Source organism: Mytilus trossulus, chromosome 3, assembly GCF_036588685.1.
Source record: "Mytilus trossulus isolate FHL-02 chromosome 3, PNRI_Mtr1.1.1.hap1, whole genome shotgun sequence".
NCBI classification, from domain to species: domain Eukaryota; kingdom Metazoa; phylum Mollusca; class Bivalvia; order Mytilida; family Mytilidae; genus Mytilus; species Mytilus trossulus.
In genome coordinates this window covers 22,855,367-22,874,750 of record NC_086375.1, presented here as the reverse complement: position 1 = coordinate 22,874,750, position 19,384 = coordinate 22,855,367, and the positions used below count along the sequence as shown (strand labels likewise).

Here is a 19,384-nt window from a genome sequence, read left to right as displayed (position 1 = left end):
TTTGACCTTGACCTTATTTTCATTTTTATGGACCAAGGACCTCAAATCTAAAGACCCTAGGCCTATATCACTGATGGTTTACCAGTAAGAAACGCATATCACTTATATCAAATGCATAAGGGGAAATAACTCTCATATGGAGTCTCTGGATAGCTTCGGTCCAAACGAATATCCTAATCCTGAAGATGTAACGAGCAATTTGGTAAAATAAATTTGTCGTAATCTTTTACGGTTGCGAAGGAGTAGTGGCCACAAGAAAAACAGTGTTTGGGGAGATAACTCTTACAACGTAAAGTATTTTGTTACGCAGTTGTAAATTTTTAAAGCGTATAAACTATACAACATCATATTCCAAATATCTAAGCGACATCTTTTGAAACATCAATACTACGCAAGAAAAAAATTTAGGCGGAAGAAAAAAAAAAAAAAAATAATAATCAGAACAAATACAATAGGTCTTTCCACGGAAAAGTGGAAAGACCTAATAATAATCAGAACAAATACAATAGGTCTTTCCACGGAAAGGTGGAAAGACCTAATTAAAAACCAATTGTTCAAAGAACAATTGAAGGTCTTTCCACAAGTAAAGATCTAATTTATTATCAAAATATTAAAAATCAATCTAAAATGTCAGTTCCTATAACTTTATAATGAATAAATATGAATTTAAAGCAAAGGTCAAAATCTAGAACGTCCTATTAACCTTTGACCTTGACCTCACTTTCAAGGTCACCAACCAAGGACCTCAAACAAAAAGACCCTAGGTCTGTAATATGTATGGTTAATGAGTTATATCATTATAGGCATGATTTTAAATATAAGATGGGCGAAAACTCTCATTTATTGTTTACGCACCCTTCCAACCAAAATTTATAAGTTACAACATGTCGCAACTCACAATTTAGTAAAAGGAATTTGTCGATATCTTTCACGGTTGTTGAAAATAAGAGAAAATAAGCCAAAATCAAAATTTAGAATATGACCTTGACCTTTGACCTTGACCTTATTTTCATTTTTTTGGACCAAGGACCTCAAATCTAAAGACCCTAGGCCTATATCACTGATGGTTTACCAGTAAGAAACACATATCACTTATATCAAATGCATAAGGGGGAATAACTCTCATATGGAGTCTCCGGATAGCTTCAGTCCAAAGGAATATTCTAATCCTGAAGACGTAACGAGCAATTTGGTAAAATAAATTTGTCGTATTCTTTTACGGTTGCGAAGGAGTAGTGGCCACAAGAATAACAGTGTTTGGGGAGATAACTCTTACAACGTAAAGTATTTTGTTACGCAGTTGTAAATTTTTAAAGCGTATAAACTATACGACATCATATTCCAAATATCTAAGCGACATCTTTTGAAACATCAATACTACGCAAGAAAAAAATTTAGGCGGAAGAAAAAAAAAAAAAAAAAAATAATAATCAGAACAAATTCAATAGGTCTTTCCACGGAAAGGTGGAAAGACCTAATAATCAGAACAAATTCAATAGGTCTTTCCACGGAAAAGTGGAAAGACCTAATAATCAGAACAAATTCAATAGGTCTTTCCACGGAAAGGTGGAAAGACCTAATAATCAGAACAAATACAATAGGTCTTTCCACGGAAAGGTGGAAAGACCTAATTAACTATTTCATAAATGAACACATTAAGAAATTGTAACAAGATAGGTAGCGGCTATGTATACACGTAACTCGACGCCTTATTATCATTTTAACAAAATCAAAAAGTTGCCGGTATATTTTCCCCTAAAATTGATGTAATGATGTAAATATTGAGACTTGATGAATGGTGAAATGAAGTTTATTCTGTGGAGAACAATAACAAAGGATTGCATTATTTGCAACACAGTGTGTTCCAGTCTATGCATTCATTTATTATTTATTAGGAAGGACAAATCTCTCCGGTGGTTTTCACGCTACAAGGATCAAAATCAATTAAATATATATTTCCATAAAGCTTAAATGATATAGGCCTACAGTGCTACATGTTGTTTCTGAAGGATTTTGGATACAAAAAAGCAAATTTTTATATGTTTTTGTCAAAATTTCCTCCGAAAAACGTCGCTAACCAAAATGAATTTATTAATTTGTATAAGTAAAACAATACATAGTTTACTCCAACATAATTTGGTTAAGGTTAACGATGCAATTTTTGTCCTTTTAAAAAAAATTACAGATTGAGGCTACTTTTAAGCTTTGATAATTTGTTGATTAAATTGGAAATGAGCCATATTATGATAAAAACATGGGCTGTTTTAACGTAAATTTAAGTACTTTTATTTAAAATGGCTCCTATATGATTTGAATATCGAGTGAAAGTAGCCCTAGCTCGTTGTATTTGCTATTGTTATATTATGTTCGTTTCTGAATGTGTTGCATTGTCGTTCGTGTTTTTGTTGCACTTTAGTCTTTCTTGTTGTTTTGTTGTTTCCCTCTTATGTTTGACGTGTTTCCCTCAGTGTTGGTTTGTAAAAATAAAAATGGGACGAAAGATACCAAAGGGACAGTCAAACTCATAAAGTTAGTTTTTAACCGTATTTGTTTTCTCTAAATCGATTTGTGACTTTCGAACAGCGGTATACTACTGTTGCCTTTATTTAAAAAGAAACATAAGAAAAAAATGATATCGACATTTTTGTCTGTTTCTTTCGTAAAACAATTACAATATACAAGTATATAAACGAATTAAATTCTAAGCTGGGCTTATAGAAATTTTGGTAAGCTTATATGTTAATGGAATTCCAAGTGTCAACGGAATACTATAACCCGTCGATTCATCTTCAGATTTTAAAGTCGTCATCGCTTCCTTTGTCAATGTGATATACAATGATGATTTGGAAAAAAGTAAGTTCAAACTTCCTCCTAAATAATCGATGCCTACGATTTTCATATAAGTGGCGGTCAAAGGCAGCGCACCATTCACGGTCAATTTATCATCATATACCCTGATTCCACCATATCCAAACAGGACAGATTGTAGATAACCTCCCATTCCAGTGATGAAATTGTGTGCACCAGGACCATGGGCATTCTCTGACCACGTCTTAAAAAAGGCAAGGACAAAGATCATAAAAATTATAATAGATATAAATTTAATATATAAATTGTTATCAAAGACAAATTACCAAATAAGGTGTATAGAAATAATTAGATATACAGAAACAGTCCATATGAACTAAGTCAGTAGTTCTGCTTTTTTTCTGTAAAAAAGTTTGTACTTCTTTCATGCGTTAATAAATGTATTTATGGAATTAAAAAGTATGTTTCTAAAAAAAAAGTAATGATATAAATTGTAGGATGGCAAAATACATGGCAAAATGAAATTAAAAAATTATAAAAGAAAAGGCGCATTAACTTTAATAAAAACACTAACAATTTGCTTATTTGATGACCCAAACGAAGGGTTTGCAAACTCATATGTTTCGAAAGTGATGAGCAGTTTGTCCATGATTCATCTTGTTGAAATCCTGAATCTTTCATGTTTGACCTTGGTTGTTTTTTTCTTCCAAAATTGATATAATTTTTAAACTTAATACTAAGGTTTTCTTCCATGATCTCATTTTTCAGCTTTGTAATTTTTCTTCCACAATTTATTCTAATTTAATTTTTGACCTTTTTAGTATTTTTTCAGAAACTGATTTTACTTTTTGACCTTGGAAGTTTTTTCATCCAAAACCAGATCCACTTCCACTGACTCTAATCTTCTCTTGAACTTGAACTATTTATATCAAACCATCTCTGTTACACTTACATAAAATGGTTCTCTAACATTGTCGAATTGTCTAGCAAATAAGGCATTTGCCTTATCCAACTGATTAAGTTCCAGCCATCCGATAGCAAACATACCCCAAGTCATCGCTGGTCCTCCAGGTGTAACCTTGACAGATTAAAATTGTTTGTCTACTGAATACACACACTATCATCATGATTATTTATAACATTATGATAATCTGTTTCTTAAAATGATTTAGTTGAGGATGAAAATATGTTAAAGTCCTACTTAATAAAACCAAACTTTAAGTCTAGAAATTGAAAATAATACATATTGGAAAAACTGTAAAGTGTGGACACAGATCAGCGTGCATTTGCAATTTGTTTTTTTTTCATTCATAAGAAGTTCATAACATATTTATAAACAGCTCTAATGCGGAAAGCAGGCTCTTTAACTGTATAGTTCGCAACACCTCAATGTATATTTACGTAAATATGTCGTTATTTGTTTTGTATTATTGTTTGTAAAAGTTAAACATACCAGCAACCTACCCGAATGCATGTTTCTTAAAAAAATGAAAATAACAAATTTAATTTTGAAGTCAATTAAAAAAAAATTGTATAACTAATACTAAAATATATGTTGATTGTATTGTGCATACTAGTATTCAAGAATACTCTTTTACCCTTTCGTATTGGAGAAGATCGTTCCTTCTTACTTCTTTTGATATATTCATCATTAAAGGGTATCCCAACAATATGACATCTGCTTGTTTCACAACAACATCTACAATTTACATAACAGAAATATAAAAAATAGAGGGATGCTGAGGACAGATTTTCAGCAGTATTCGCTAGGTTCCATGAAATTAGATAAATATGGCTAGGTTGACAAATAAGTTATGTGGGAAATAGTGTAAAATAGAAAAATCCTGTGGAAATCATTTGTTCAATCATGCAAGGAAAGGAGATATTGGCCCTTCAAAAAATGAATAATTGCTACAATAGTATAAACGGTACCAATTTTTCTGCACCAGATGCGCATTTCGACAAAAAAATGTCACTTCAGTGATGCTCTTGATCAAAATATTTGAAAATCCAAAGCTTAAAAAGAGCTGTAAATAATTAAAGATAAAAAAAGTATAGTTAAAGCCGAGCAAAGAATCAAAGCTTTGTACGAGGGAGATATACATTCCTTAATTTAAAAGTATTTCCAAAATTTTGAACAGAAATTAATAACATAACATCCGTATTATGATGCGAGTAATGTAGTACTAGATACTGGGCTGGTAATTACCTTGAGGGCTAACAGTCTACCAGCAGAGGCATTGACTTAAGTGTTTCAGTATACAAAACAATACAATTTTAAAATTACACTCGGCATTTAATTTATATCTTATATAATTTTGCCGCTATACACTCAAAACTTATACCTTCTGTATAGCTGTCATATTCTGGGTGCCACTGTCCTGTATTGTTAAATGGAATGAACAAATTGTCAGCAATATTTTGATAGCCTGCTGTTGGTTGTGTAGATGGAATTTTGTATGGCGCCTCTAAACTTATTTTAGCTACATAATTTGTGTACACAGAATCATTAACAGGCCAGTGATACTCGTCTGGTGGCATTACACCTACAAAAGAGGACAGCCAACAATGGTTTTGCATGTATGGTTAAGTTTTAAATTGACCATACATTTGTGACTCATGAAAGTGTAGTTGTGTTTCTTGCAATATTCCAACCAACAAAGCTGTTGGATGCATTTTCGATTGATAAAATGAAAAAATGAAAATGAACTTGATTCTTTTTTTAATTCTTTCTACTTAGATAATTCTTATAGCCATGTCTATTCATTTACATTGAGAAGTACCGGTACGATATTTCCATAATAAAGACGGTTTTCAAATTTCTGCCGTGATACTACGAGATAATTGTAAATATCTAAATGCATCATATATTCTTTTGGTCAGTAAGATTATCAATGTTTGTGAATCACGTGTGTAGTTGTATACTTTCTCTTAAATATCTCATTTTTACAATTAACATTCAAAGTTTAAAATTTCGCATAATGTTGATTTGGATATACTTTTGAAACAATAAATACATAAGACCATAATAGTACCATTTATATGGTAGAGTCCAGTATCTTTATCTAGAGTTACTCGTGATGCCCAGAAGTCAGCTATACTGCTTATGACTTCAGCTCCTCTTCCTGTCGTCATAAAATCTGTATCATTGGTCATTGTCAGATAGAAATAGAAAGCCTGAGATATGTCTCCTGTAATGTGATGTTCATAGTCTGCTGTTTCATCTGACGGGGATGTTTCAAACCCTATAAGAAAACATTTATGTTAAAATAACATTGATACAGAAAAGCGAAGTCTGAATAAGGACTAAAGAATTGAATCTTATGGACAAAAGTAAAATAAAGGACAAACGAAATTAAAAATAGTGCAAAATATAGGTAATGAATAGATAAAGAACCCCCATCCAGACGATCGGTTAGTGTAATGCTCAATCTAACAAAAATAGATAAAGATAGAAGCATTTTCTGCGATTATTTTACTTCAAGTTCAGGCAAAAAGTTGTTCTCATTTGTGGATGTAAAGGTATTTGTGAATTGAAACTTCATATATATTGTTGCTTTTTTTAAGATCACGTTATTTGATATGATAATTTTTTTACTATTGCACTGCCTTTGTTCTAATGCTTTTACAGTCGTTCATAAAAGAGGGTCGAAATATACTAAATGGACATTCAAACTTGCAAGTAAAAAAAGTACTGACAATATGGCTCAAAAAGAGAAAGACCAACAAACAAACAAACACGAAACCTACGAAAAATGCAGGCTGGTCTTAGGTGCTCCGTAAGTGTGAGCAAATCATTACTTTTAAAACAATAAATACAAAAATCCATAATAGTACCGTTTATATTCCCAGTATCTTTGACAGTTTTCTTGTAAATAGGTGTAAAAATTGAAAATGAAATGTTTTATATAAAAATATTTACCTGTATATGCACTTTCCCATGGATACATAGCACCTTTGTACCCTTTTTGCTTAGCTAATTGTTTAGCAGAATCAAGAGTGCGTATTCTAGATTTAAGCAATGTTTTACCAAAATCTGAGTGTAGTACTTGTATAGGAGGGTACATCCAAGTTTCTTGGTCCCAAAAGACATGTCCTTGGTAATCCTTAAAATAGAATAAAAAAAGAAAGTTGAAAGTCATAGGTCGCTTAAGTACAGCATTGTGTGTGTGTGTGTGTAAATATTCAAGTCAAATGATAAAAAATATACAACTTATTACTCTAGGAGTTTTTGAAAACTAATTGTGCAATTAACAATACCAACTTATTTATGCACATCTCAAAGGTTATTCGTGCACATTTTTTGAGAACAATCAGACAGCGAACTTTCAAAGGCTCAAGTCTATTTTATTTACTGATTGTCCAAATAAAATTGATATATAGAGCTCAATGATATCTTTTATGTCCTTTTTGGTTTCTAGTATGTATCTCCTCAACTGTCTAGGTTCCTATGCATTCTTGATTTTCACATATTCGGCTTTGAGCGTTCCTGATAAAGGCAAAACCAGAAAAGAGATTCGGACGCATGAAATTTATAACATGTTTTCATTGTTTGAACTAATAAAACTTGCCTTATAATAAGACCCATGGGCAAGGTCTCCTGGTGAAAGGCCGACAAATGACAAGTCGCTATCGTTAGTAATTGGGATAGAACTAATAATATAGTAGTATGCAGCATAAGTTACTTTGGCCGTCTCTGGATCACCAATTATGTCCACTCTTCCGTTGGCCCAAATGTTTCTCCACGCTTTGATATGTTGGTCTTCTAGTACACCATTAAAGTACTCAGAAACACCTAGGAATTTACGAGACGAAACACGAACAAATACAATAGGAGGGTTTAATAGAGAAGTGATCGGAAACCTAGATGAAGTCCACGTAACGTATTAATCTGATTTTGTCTTAAAGTGTAGAAAACTAGTTACGAGTGTAAATTTTATTATCTCCAAAGTAGAATTTTTTTCAAATCAACATATATTTACATGCAGAAAAAAAACACAATATGTTTTTAGAAAATTGCTTATTAAGAAAGGTTACCTCTATTGAACGCATTCAGCGCTGGGCCCTTTTCAGTGTCAATGGAAGTCAAAAATAGATAAGAAGACTTTTGTCCTTTTTTTACAACAACCGTTCCATTTGGAGGTAGGTCTGTAGATATCATGTAAACTTGCAGCCCACCTACTGATCCGTCTTCCAAAACTTTGGTTTTACCATATGTGTGCCTAGAAAAGAAAATATAACAAAAACAGACAGTTCTATATCAGCACAATATTAAGGTTTTTGGTTTTTTTCAATAATTAAAATTTTATGGTGTAGCATTATTTAACGAGAACGAGAACGAGAAAATGTTTATCCCATTATGTTTATTTTGTGTCGGTTCAAAATCAGGTTCCTTGTCAAAGGTTGCGGTTAGTAGAATCTTAGAATCTTACTGCATGTAAAACATTGAAAGATATTGGTGTTTAGGCAGCTTTTGCATAGTCTCTTGAGAATTGACAACTCTTTATAGCCTTTTTATTTCTATAAGCATTATAAGCTAACGAGATTAGTATGCGGACACACAAAAACAAGTTGAAACAAATTTCTATTCCCCGAAAATTACATACTGGCCACAAAAGGGTTAAAAGGGTTAACATAAAAATACCTGACACCACTCTCTATATCACTCCTCAAGGTAATATCCTCGGAGTCATTGCCATAGTTCATCTCAAGGTCAACTTTGAAATCGCCAAGGCAACAATTCTCAACTGTCATCTCTGTTACCATGAGCTGCTTTATAGATCTGTGAGCATATCGTTTTATTTCTATGTTAAAACCAGGACCTGAACGAACTTCTATGAACATTCCTATAACAAAAGCAAACTTCTATTTAATATGTACGAGTGTAAAGAGAAAAAGAAAATGTACCCAAACTTTCTATTTGAAATTTCAAAGCAATTTCCTCTCAGAGCGACCAAATGCCTAGTTTATAAACAGTGTGCTTAGCTAGAAACTATCTTTTTAATATTAAATAGAATAAATCCACTCCCATCCCTTTCTTTTCTATCAACAGTTTTTAAAAAGGGGATACTATATATGGCACATGCGTCGTCTGAAATACACTCATAAGTCAAGGAGGATTGCTGCAAAATTTTCTCAATCGATATTGGAATATGTGGTATGAGTGCCAATAAGACAACTCTGCATCCAAGAAACAATTTATAAAAGTAAACCATTATAGGTCTATGTACGGCCTTCAACACGGAACATTTGCTCACACCGAACAGCAAGGTATAAAAAGCCCCAAAAAATTACTAATGTGAAACCATTCAAACGGGAAAACCAACGGTCTAATCTAAAAAAAAGTTCGTTTTGTCAAAATATCATAGGCTTTCTTAAAAAAATGTTTCGTATCGGGCTGTTGACTCCTAGGCATTTTATCCTCCAATGAGTCGATTATTAAAAATGACTTGATATCATTTCAATTGTTAAGTTTGAGATATTAACAAGAGCTCGATCGATACCAATAAATAAATAAATTTCCAATCTGTTACCTCTCTTGTGATATGCGAAAAAAAGAATAGGGATTATTTTTCTCGGCTCGGATACGCACCTTTTTCTATATCCAATGAGTAAGACGATTTTGTTATGCGGGTCGTAGTGGAAACAACTTCAATCGCACATGTTGATGGTATCCTTGCGCGGTGACTGAATACACGTAAGCCATTGTAGAGACCATTCATGTAGATTGTATCTGTATAGACAACTGTTGCAATATGGCCGTTACCAAGTGTTGGTCGAATTCTGTCATTCTCAGGAAACCTGTTGATAGATAAATATTGAAATGAAGAACTGCCAATTAGACAATAAAAATAAACACTATTCGAAAAGAAACAGGCAGTACCATGACAAGAAAACAAATCTCATAAAACACTACATACTAATAAATAAACAAAGATAATGACAATAAATACACCACAGAAAACATTGTTACATGTAAAACTTATGATTTTCTTATCCCAGGTATAGATTACCTTAGCCGTATTTGGCACCAGTTTTTGGAATTTTGGATCCTCAATGCTCTTCAACTTTGTACTTGTTTGGCTTTATAAATATTTTGATTTGAGCATCACTGATGAGTCTTATGTAGACGAAACGCGCATCTGGCGTACTAAGTTATAATCCTGGTACATTTGATAACTAATTAAATAGTTAAAGTCTTCCACCAGATATACTTGCCAAATTTCACAATAGAAGTTGCATTTACTGCAAAATTTTAAATCCTGCTCATTTTAACATTTTGTTTGACCCGTTTCTGTTTCGAACCAATTATTTCTTTTGGAGCAAACTACCACGAAAGAAAAACACTACTGCAGTTCTGAATTAGTTATTAAATTTATAATGCAGGAAAAATTTAAGAAATCTTTTTTTTTTTTTTTTTTTAAATTCGCGAATTGACATGCACTGTAAAGAATATTAGATTATATATAAGTGTAACAATTATTAATAAAGTTGTAAAAAAAGATTAAAAAACAGGACACATTTGAGCTTGGTAGAAATTTTGGAAGTTTAACAGTGAAAAACTTTGTGTAAAATGTCTGCAACAGGAATTATACTTCCAGAATATATGTCTATGAGCACATATTCAAAACGAGATTGTTTTAATAAATGTTTATATATAATGAATACTATAACGTTAGTATTGAGTATCTACATATACACTTTATATATATAAAGTTAAAAATGTTGTCATGTCTGTTTGCGTATAAAATAAAACTTACAAAGAAGTCGAAAACACTGTAAGACTTTCAAGCATCAACCGCCGAGGTTCGGTGAGATCTGTATAAATGCTATAATGTTCATTGGCATGATTTAACCAGATCTTTTCATTAGGACCACGAAACGTGGGTCTTTGTAATATTCTCGTAGGAACTACATTAGTTGTTCTAAAGCTGACGGCAACCCTACTGCGGAGAGCCGCTAGGGCAATTGTAGCAAATAGAATAAATAGAATGCTCGCCTAAAACGAAAGAATACATATATAGAATAGAAAACACAAATGTTTTAAAGATAAAATTATTTCCTCGATGTTTAGAAAGAAAGAAATTTTGACAGAATTTCTAATTGTTTTTTCGTTGAAGTTTTGCTTCAGTTGTTACTCGTTTCTACCTAATTTATACGTGTTTCTCGTTTCTCATTTTTTATACAGACTAGACCGTTGGTTTTCTCGTTTGAATGGTTTTACACTAGTAATTTTGGAGCCCTTTAAAGCTTGTTGTTCGGTGTGAGCCAAGGCTCCGTGTTGAAGGCCGTACATTGACCTATGATGGTTTACGTTTATTAATTATTATTTGGATGGAGAGTTGTCTCATTGGCACTCACACCACAACTTCCTATATCCAGCAATAAACAATTGTATATTCTATAATTTTGTTGTCAGCACCAAAGTCACTGATATGTTATAAATACTGTTATCAGCATTACTTGCTTCCTTACAAAACGAGGACTGATAGTAGTCATTTTCCTACTTTTTGCAGTCTGTCAAAGTTTAAAGTTTTGAGCTCTCCTTTTGTCTTATGTATTGCCAAATTTATAGGTTACAAACCAAAAATCAACCAATTAATTTGCCATCAGGCAATAAAACCCTTGATAAAGTAGGCGTCCGTTAAGATGCATAGGATGCATAATTGTTCAGTAACATATTGTCGGAAGAGGGACATTTTTCGAATTGGACGCAAGAGGTTTTCACCTTGTATTCTAACATATAATACTATAGTATACTTCATTATTAGGTCAGTTTCGTCATGGTGGAATGCAACGATCCGAGACGGGAAATTTAGACCTCCACTTACGGAAAAATGGAAACATTGATAGGAACAACAAAAAGTTGCCGTGCAACAGGTCACATACGAACATTATTATCCCAAAACGCGGCTGCGAATAATCAGATACTAAACGGACGCATCACTTTGTCAAATGTTTTGAGGCGGTTGGAATAAGACAAAGTTGGGTGTATCCCAGTCACATTTGGTGTTGAAGGCTTCTATGGGACTTTAAGATGACGCACTGCTCATATGTTTAGGGCTTTGTGAGGTTCAACTAGGGATTTTATTTTAGGTTATGAACTAATACACCATATTCTACCTTTTCCATTTGAATTTACATGCAATCAATAAGGGATTATACACAATCGGTCATTTGATAGAATGTTTGTATAAATATCACAGATACTAAGTAAATCTAAGTATAAACATTTGAGGATACATGTACCTAAGATAGTATTTTATCGATAGAAGACTAACAAGACTTTAAATTTTGAACTTCAAAATAGTTTTAAAATAGCAATCCATCCCTCATGTTATAGTGTGGATCCGATGATGAATTTACTAAAGATCTGAATATGATTAACACATTTCTAAAATAGAATCAAAAATAAATAACCAAAAGCAGGATATCAAAAATAAACGCCCCCCCCCCCCCCCCAAAAAAAAAAGAAAGTTATATCATTAGACGTAATGAAGAACCCAACTATTTAAATTACATGAATAGCAAGCAAAACCGCTATTTGAATTTGTATTGTTTCAAAAATACCTTCTAGATCACTGGTGACTCATTGTTTGATTCTTTACGTAGGATTGCTCTCAATGTTAGATGAATTTGCTGTAAGCAATGTTGGCCTTAAGTACCAATATAAAAAATAATAAGTGGTATGATTGCTTATGCGACAACTCTCCACAAGAGAAAAAATGATACAGACATTAACAACTATAGGTCACCCTACGGCCTTCAACAATTAGCAAAGCCCAAATCTTCCGACAGCAGCACCTAATATAAGTTTGTGTAGACTGAATCCAGTTTTGACTTCCGATATTAAAAACACGTGCACACCAAACTAACCAATCTTTATCAAGGTTGAGTTTTGACTTTAAAAGAATTAGAAAAATCACACTGAGTTGACAAATTTTAATTAAGGTTTTATCATCTGATTAAAAATTCAACAAGTAATTATAACGATCGAAACTCGTTCAAAATCGAACATTAGAGATGTGTTATGATTGCAATCGACACAAATATTCAGCAAACGAAAATGAATACTTTATGTATTCGTATTGTCTTTATCAATGAGCAAAACCAATACCGTATACTGAGTTAGCTATAAAAGGCCGGCCGACATGACAAATGCGAAAGCACCCAAAAGAAAACCAATTGTATTTACGAAAAGAACAATTAAAGAAAAGCAAATACGGCAGTAAAAAAAAACAAACAAAGAACAACCTGAACCTAAATTGGACATGCACACAAAGAACGCAAAAGGACTTAATTTGTTACAATAAGAGAAAAATACAAACACCTGATGCTGTGTTACAATATACTGAACCCTTAATGTTTTTTTCAAGCTCATTATATTGACCAAAGGTCATATTTTTTTTTATCAAGGTTGAGTTATGTAATATCATGGAAGTCCTGGGAAATGCAAAATCATCGCTTTTTTAGTTGATCGTACGATACATAACACAGTAAAATGTGAATCAACTTTTACAGTAAAACCCGGGGTATTCATGTGTCTTATAACGTTTCATAAGACGTTTAGAGATAAGATAAGAGGGATACCCGGGTCATATATAAGGTAGAATCCAGGTTGACCGAGTTTGTACAAATCCATCGCCATCATGAAACTTCTACTCCTCGCTCTCTGCTGTTTGGTCGTCGTATATGCTCAGGTTCCACGTCCTTGTGGTAAGTTAGCAAATTACTTAAACAAATATTCATTTAAAATCATTTTAATTTTGAAATATATATCATATCGTTTCTATATTTGTAAGATGTATTCGAACTGTACCAAGGTAATAGTTAGCTTAGTTACATCAAAATTGGATAAATAAAGTGGTCGGCCGATAAACATTTAATGAGTACAGGTTTAAACTAATTGAGCAAGCCATAATTTGGTATTTTGGTGAGCAGAGAGAGACGGAGAGTAGGATATTATATTAAAAATTTCGCATATATTTATGAAGAATACGTACCATTATGAGATTATTTTCATAGAACTGTTGATTATCACTTCATTTTCTTGTCATTGGGTATAAAATCCGGTATATTTAATCAACGTAAATTTTGTCAGATAACTTTGTAAAAGATAATAAATAGAGCGAATATCGAGATAAACTGTTATAAATAATAATAAATACTAGTAATCATGAATAATAATCATTATAATAACGTTACATCTTCCGATTTTTCTTTTTCTCTCTTCGTTGCTGTTCGTTTTCATTTTTGCTTTCGTTCAATTCGAGTTTAATGCTACAACTATGTGTGTAATATTGGCGAACGTTTATAGTAATCATCAAAAATCTGATGGATAACTGGATACCATAAGAAGAAGAACATCTACTTAATTATTAGTAGTATCTTTAAAATATACGTGAAAACTTGAATTGTTCATTGTGAGGTAATTCCCTCACAGACATATTCGTCAATCTGATTATTCGCACTATTAGTATGCACAAATAAAAAAAAATGGGCATTATATAATTCGGTTTCAATTTCATCCAGCATAATAAATATTTACGACTTATTATCCGCAGTCGTCTCATCAAATGTAAACATCAATTAAACATTTTGAAAATATTCTTGCATTTCAGAATCTCCAAAGCAATGGGAAGGAAGGTTCTTGAGAGTAAGTAATACACTACATATATATTTTCCTTCAAATTCAATCAATCCCCTTTAAATAGAAACATTGCGTAAAAAACGATCACCACGAAAATCATTATGAAAAAAATACTATTTACCCTGAGGATTTTCAGTAGATCACACAAATACTGAACTCCCAGGAAAATTTAATCGTTAAGTCCTTAGTCAAATGGCAAAATCAAATGACAAAACACATCAAATGAATGGACAACGACTGTCATATTCCTTACTTGGTATATGCATTTTCAAATGTAGAGTGAACCTGGTTTAACAGCGCCAAACCTCTCACATATATGACAGTCGCATCAAATTGAACATTTATTCAAAACGTAGTTCTGCACTGACATGAAGATTACGATATCTTCTAGCTGGGTCTTTCAATAGGCAACACTGTTTGGTTATATTGTGTTTATTAAGTAAAAAGGAGAAAAAAACCCCGTGATATTTAGTTATCCATTTAGCATAAGTGTTGTGTTGATCAAGAAGCTATTAACACTTCAATGTATTTTTGTAGGCCGACAGAGCAAAATCGTTCGGAGAATTGGCTAAACTGAGCTACGACGAAACTAACAGAAGAGCCAGAGAAATTGAGGAAGTTCAATTTGGTCAAGACAGGGAATATTATGACGTTCTTTATCTCCATAACATTGTAAGTGTTTATTCTGTTTATTTCTTTTAAAAAGTAATAGAAATAGTTGAGAAATAATAGATAAACAGGCTCTATTACTAATCACTAGCGTAGTCAAAATATATATAAAGAACCAAACTTGTGTTCAAGTAAGGAAACGTTAATTGTAAATATCCAAGTCGTGTCAATAAATCGCAAAATTACCAGCTCGACCAAATAAGTCAACAAAGATGAATGAAACAGTCTGAACCTTAATATGATCACAGTATATAGACTTTTGAAATCCAGAGACAGCATATTATTAGTTGGAACTGCTATAAGTTAAACAATAAGTACCACTTTACTACAAAATCGCTTGGGAAGTAAAATTATCCCTAATTGAAGAATCCCTCGATAGATCCTAAGTTAACCTTTAAGTTACTTATGGATTTGGTTATTTTTTAGATGCTTTTTGGTTACAAAGCTGTTCGTTTGTTTTGCTTTTTATAAATACATTCTTGGCTTGAGAGTTACTGATGAAGGTAACTCTAGAAAAGCGCCATAGACTCAAGTGTTCTTTCATTTTTTGCACCAATCTTCCCCCATAACATAGAATTAAAGTAGTATTTTTTCATATACAGGGAAAAGAATACAGATTGAACTTGAAAACAAGAAAATGTAATGTAACCAGTCTACTCAGACCATTCAGACCATACGGAGTACCCCCAAATGCCCAATTTGACGGATCTGCCACCATTGGTGCCGCTGGTGTACCAGGCGAATCTCTTGTTGTCGAAAACTGGTCTCTTACCGACGGAAACGACAAATTCTACGGAATGGTATCATCACCAGACTGTGTTCCAATTGAATATGCTTTCTACTCACAAGAGTCCAGCTTGATCACAACAACGTAAGTGCTTAAACAATTATTTGCTAGATGTTTAGATAAACGTATTAAATTTACAAACTTAATAAAATATTCATTTATATGATTTGCTCTTCAACTTCGTACTTTATTTGGTTTTCAACACTTTTTTATTTGAGCTTCACTGATGAGTCTAGAAACCCGCGTCTGGCGTACAATATTTGAATCCTGGTATCTTTGATGAGTCTATTTGCATGTAACGAAGACGATTTACTAACTATTTTTCATATGCATCCGTGTAATCATTAACATTGAGCTTTGAATAGCAGCTCTCGTGTAGTGGCACGGGGATGTTCATTTTCCAAATCCGTTTTTTTGGGGGGGGTGGGGGGATTTTTCTCACTTCCCACTTTTTCAAAAAAAAAATAATTCAAGATTGCACTCTTTTACTCCAGTACCCAATAGAAACAAAAGAAACTGTTAGGAGTCATTACATTTTCTGAGGTATTTTACTGAATTTTCGTTTACTAAATATCAATAAATTTAACTTATATTTCTTTCTTTTATTACAGATTCTTTGACATCAACGTTGGAATTACAGATCCAAATGTTTTCATTCCACCTTCAGAGTGCTCGATGGAATAATTTAACAATAAAACATTTAAAATATAATTACCTTACCTCCATTGTATTTTTGTCAACAGTTTTAACACATAAACTTTTGAGCAGCTGTTGATGGATTTTATAAGTATTAAACGTTGGGCAAGACTACACATAACGTATTGAAAATGATCTAAGCACAAATCATTCAAAAGGCTGAAATCTAAAATCAATTTATGAATACAATGTATTTTTCTCAACTCAAAATTGTCTCTTTTTTCATGCGTGTATGGTATCATGAAGGACAAAAAAAAAAAAACACACCGATGAAAACTATTTACTTATATTGCCGTTATTTTGACAACAGTTATTCCGTTGCCAGAAAAAAAACTAGTGACAAATGTATATTTTATTGTTGTAAATCACAACGTCTTCCATACAAGAAGAGAATATACTAATGGGATTTTTAATGAAAAGACTATTTTTCGAGTAAATAACACCAAAAGAAAAATTCCCAAAACAAACAAAACTCTTGTTCAATTGATCCTTTCGCACCACTATATAGAGATAATCATCTCTGAAGTGAAATAGGACAAATAATCTTGCACTTTGGATAAGTTGAAGCTATGGAAACGTACCCTAACGGTCTTTAAGATATCTCTGTGCAGACAATATATCCATATTTTCCCCTTTTATGTCATTCGCACGTTATAAAAAAAATCTCCCAAAACCATAATAGATGCAGTTCCGCAGCTTCATTTATTGCATGGAACATGAATGCTTTTGCAATATAAAACAATATTTATAAGAAAGACAATGACAGCGACTACGATACTCTTTTATTATTATAGTATAGTAACATGTTCCTTCTCCCCAGCCTATATTGTCTATGTGTTTTCGTTACAGAATTCATGCACATGTTTACTTTAGCGCTCTGAACGTTATGGAGAAAAGTGTTGTCAACAGTCCCAAAAAATAAACTGCATGACTATTTTAGCTTTTTGGAGGTGTATTAATCCTTTCACAGATACTAACAGATACTTAGTAGTCTGAATTTAAATACTGTTCAGCATTTAAATAGTCTCAACACAGGCCCATCACATGCTTTATATAGCAGGAATACGGAATCATAAAATGGGGGATACATTTGTGACAAGAGACGCATACCATATCGAATCACCATTTTTTCATTAGTATTTTGTTTGTTTGTTAACTTGACTTGTATCTGTTTTTTAAGGATTAACGAGATTTGAACATCAGTAAACTTCTGTGGTCTTTAAAACTTATTACACGAACTAACAATACCATGGGCACTGAAAAAAAACCATGCAACCTGATGTTCAGTGGTTGTCGTTTGTTGGTGTGGTTCATAAAGGTTTCTCATTTTTCGTGTTTTATCTAAACTAGACCGCTAGTTGTCCTGTTTGAATGGTATTACACTATACAATAGTCATTTTGGGGACCTTTATAGCTTGCTGTTCGATGTGAACCAAGACTTCGTGTAGAACTAGAAGGTCGTACATTTGTGTACTTGGACATTTAGTGGTTTACTAATACACATTGTGACTTGGATGGAGAGTTGTCTCATTGGCACTTATACAACATATTCTTATATCTAAAAAAAATTCCAACACTTTATAAATTCATGTATACTTGAGGAGCTTTGAGATCAACAGGGACCTAAAAGAATAACAAATTCATTTAATGTAAAACTTTGATTGAGGCAGTTGGAACCTTAGTTACTTACCAAATCTGCCTGTATAAGTATGTGGTCTTGTCTGATTTAATGTGTTTGTGCGTAGACGTGTGCTTCTCTGAGAGACGGTATATTACTTCCCAATTCTGGTGGTAACCTCACACTTTCAACAACTTTTTAAAACCAACTTAATAATGCGTTGTCTGTGAGGTGTAATTATAACGTTTGTTATTTAATAGATCCTTAAGTCCCCAGGTTATATAGTTTGTGTTTAGGCTATAACCCTATTTACTCGTGTTGAAATCTTAAATTACTCAGAAAAGGAGTGAGACAGAGGAACTTCTTGCGAACCGTAAACCCAACTGATATCAATGTATTTAGACATTAATAAAAGTATCGGGGTAGTTATACGTACGTTTGGTCATCGTATTTACTAGCTGTAGCGAATTTAAGTGTTTGTCAGATCGAGTACTGTTACCTTTGTGCCAAGACAATGATAAATATCTACTAGAGAGAAATCGTATACCAGAGAGCTACTGAAACAATACATTAAAAACCTTAAAATTGTTACTTTTGTGAACTCAAATCTGGTTCAAGACAATCGTTAATTAGATTCAAACCAGAACCATGTGTACACTACACAATACTTGCATAGTGTTTGACGATGATCGTCCGACAAATGTTTCAATTCGGCTTTAGGTTGGAATCATTTAAAACAGAAAGTGTAAAATAAATGAGATGTGCACACCAACAAATGTTTCTGGCTAATTGTTGATATTAACTAACCATTCATTTGGTTTTTATTTTTTTGGTTTCACAAATGTACCTAACTAACTTTGATATATATTTTTTTTCGAATCAATTTGAAATTAAGATACCAGGAAGGCAGACGATGAGGTTTTCGGTATATTCGCACAAATGTCATCCTAAATAGGGAGACTCCATGAATTATCTCTTTAACCGATCTGAGACAATCCATGACATTTTTAGAATGATAATTATGCCATCAATGTACAGCTTTTAATACTTAATTGATATTTGATTGATTTATTGGTGTTAAGCGCCACTTTCAACACTACTATTCTATTTTGGGACTGGCATATTTTATTGATGAAGGAAGCCAGAGTGGATTCAC

The 19,384-nt window shown here is 32.7% G+C and overlaps 2 protein-coding genes across 2 annotated transcripts; one reads left to right on the top strand and one right to left on the bottom strand.

Moving 5' to 3' along the window:
- Positions 1-2,327: 2,327 nt before the first annotated feature.
- Positions 2,328-10,802, bottom strand: LOC134709289 (protein-glucosylgalactosylhydroxylysine glucosidase-like). Its single transcript, XM_063569456.1, has 11 exons — positions 10,569-10,802; positions 9,401-9,609; positions 8,453-8,654; positions 7,846-8,030; positions 7,380-7,603; positions 6,731-6,914; positions 5,844-6,053; positions 5,154-5,354; positions 4,407-4,507; positions 3,761-3,886; positions 2,328-3,052 (listed from the first exon to the last, which is right to left on the bottom strand). Exons 1-11 carry the CDS (start codon positions 10,601-10,603, stop codon positions 2,702-2,704), a joined length of 2,028 nt encoding a protein of 675 aa, XP_063425526.1. The 5' UTR covers positions 10,604-10,802; the 3' UTR covers positions 2,328-2,701.
- A 2,541-nt stretch (positions 10,803-13,343) lies between these two features.
- LOC134709288 (mammalian ependymin-related protein 1-like) lies at positions 13,344-16,625 on the top strand. The gene is made up of 5 exons (XM_063569455.1): positions 13,344-13,524; positions 14,430-14,464; positions 14,996-15,130; positions 15,730-15,998; positions 16,526-16,625. The coding sequence occupies exons 1-5, from the start codon at positions 13,458-13,460 to the stop codon at positions 16,596-16,598; spliced, it is 579 nt and encodes a 192-aa protein (XP_063425525.1). The 5' UTR covers positions 13,344-13,457; the 3' UTR covers positions 16,599-16,625.
- Positions 16,626-19,384: the final 2,759 nt, after the last annotated feature.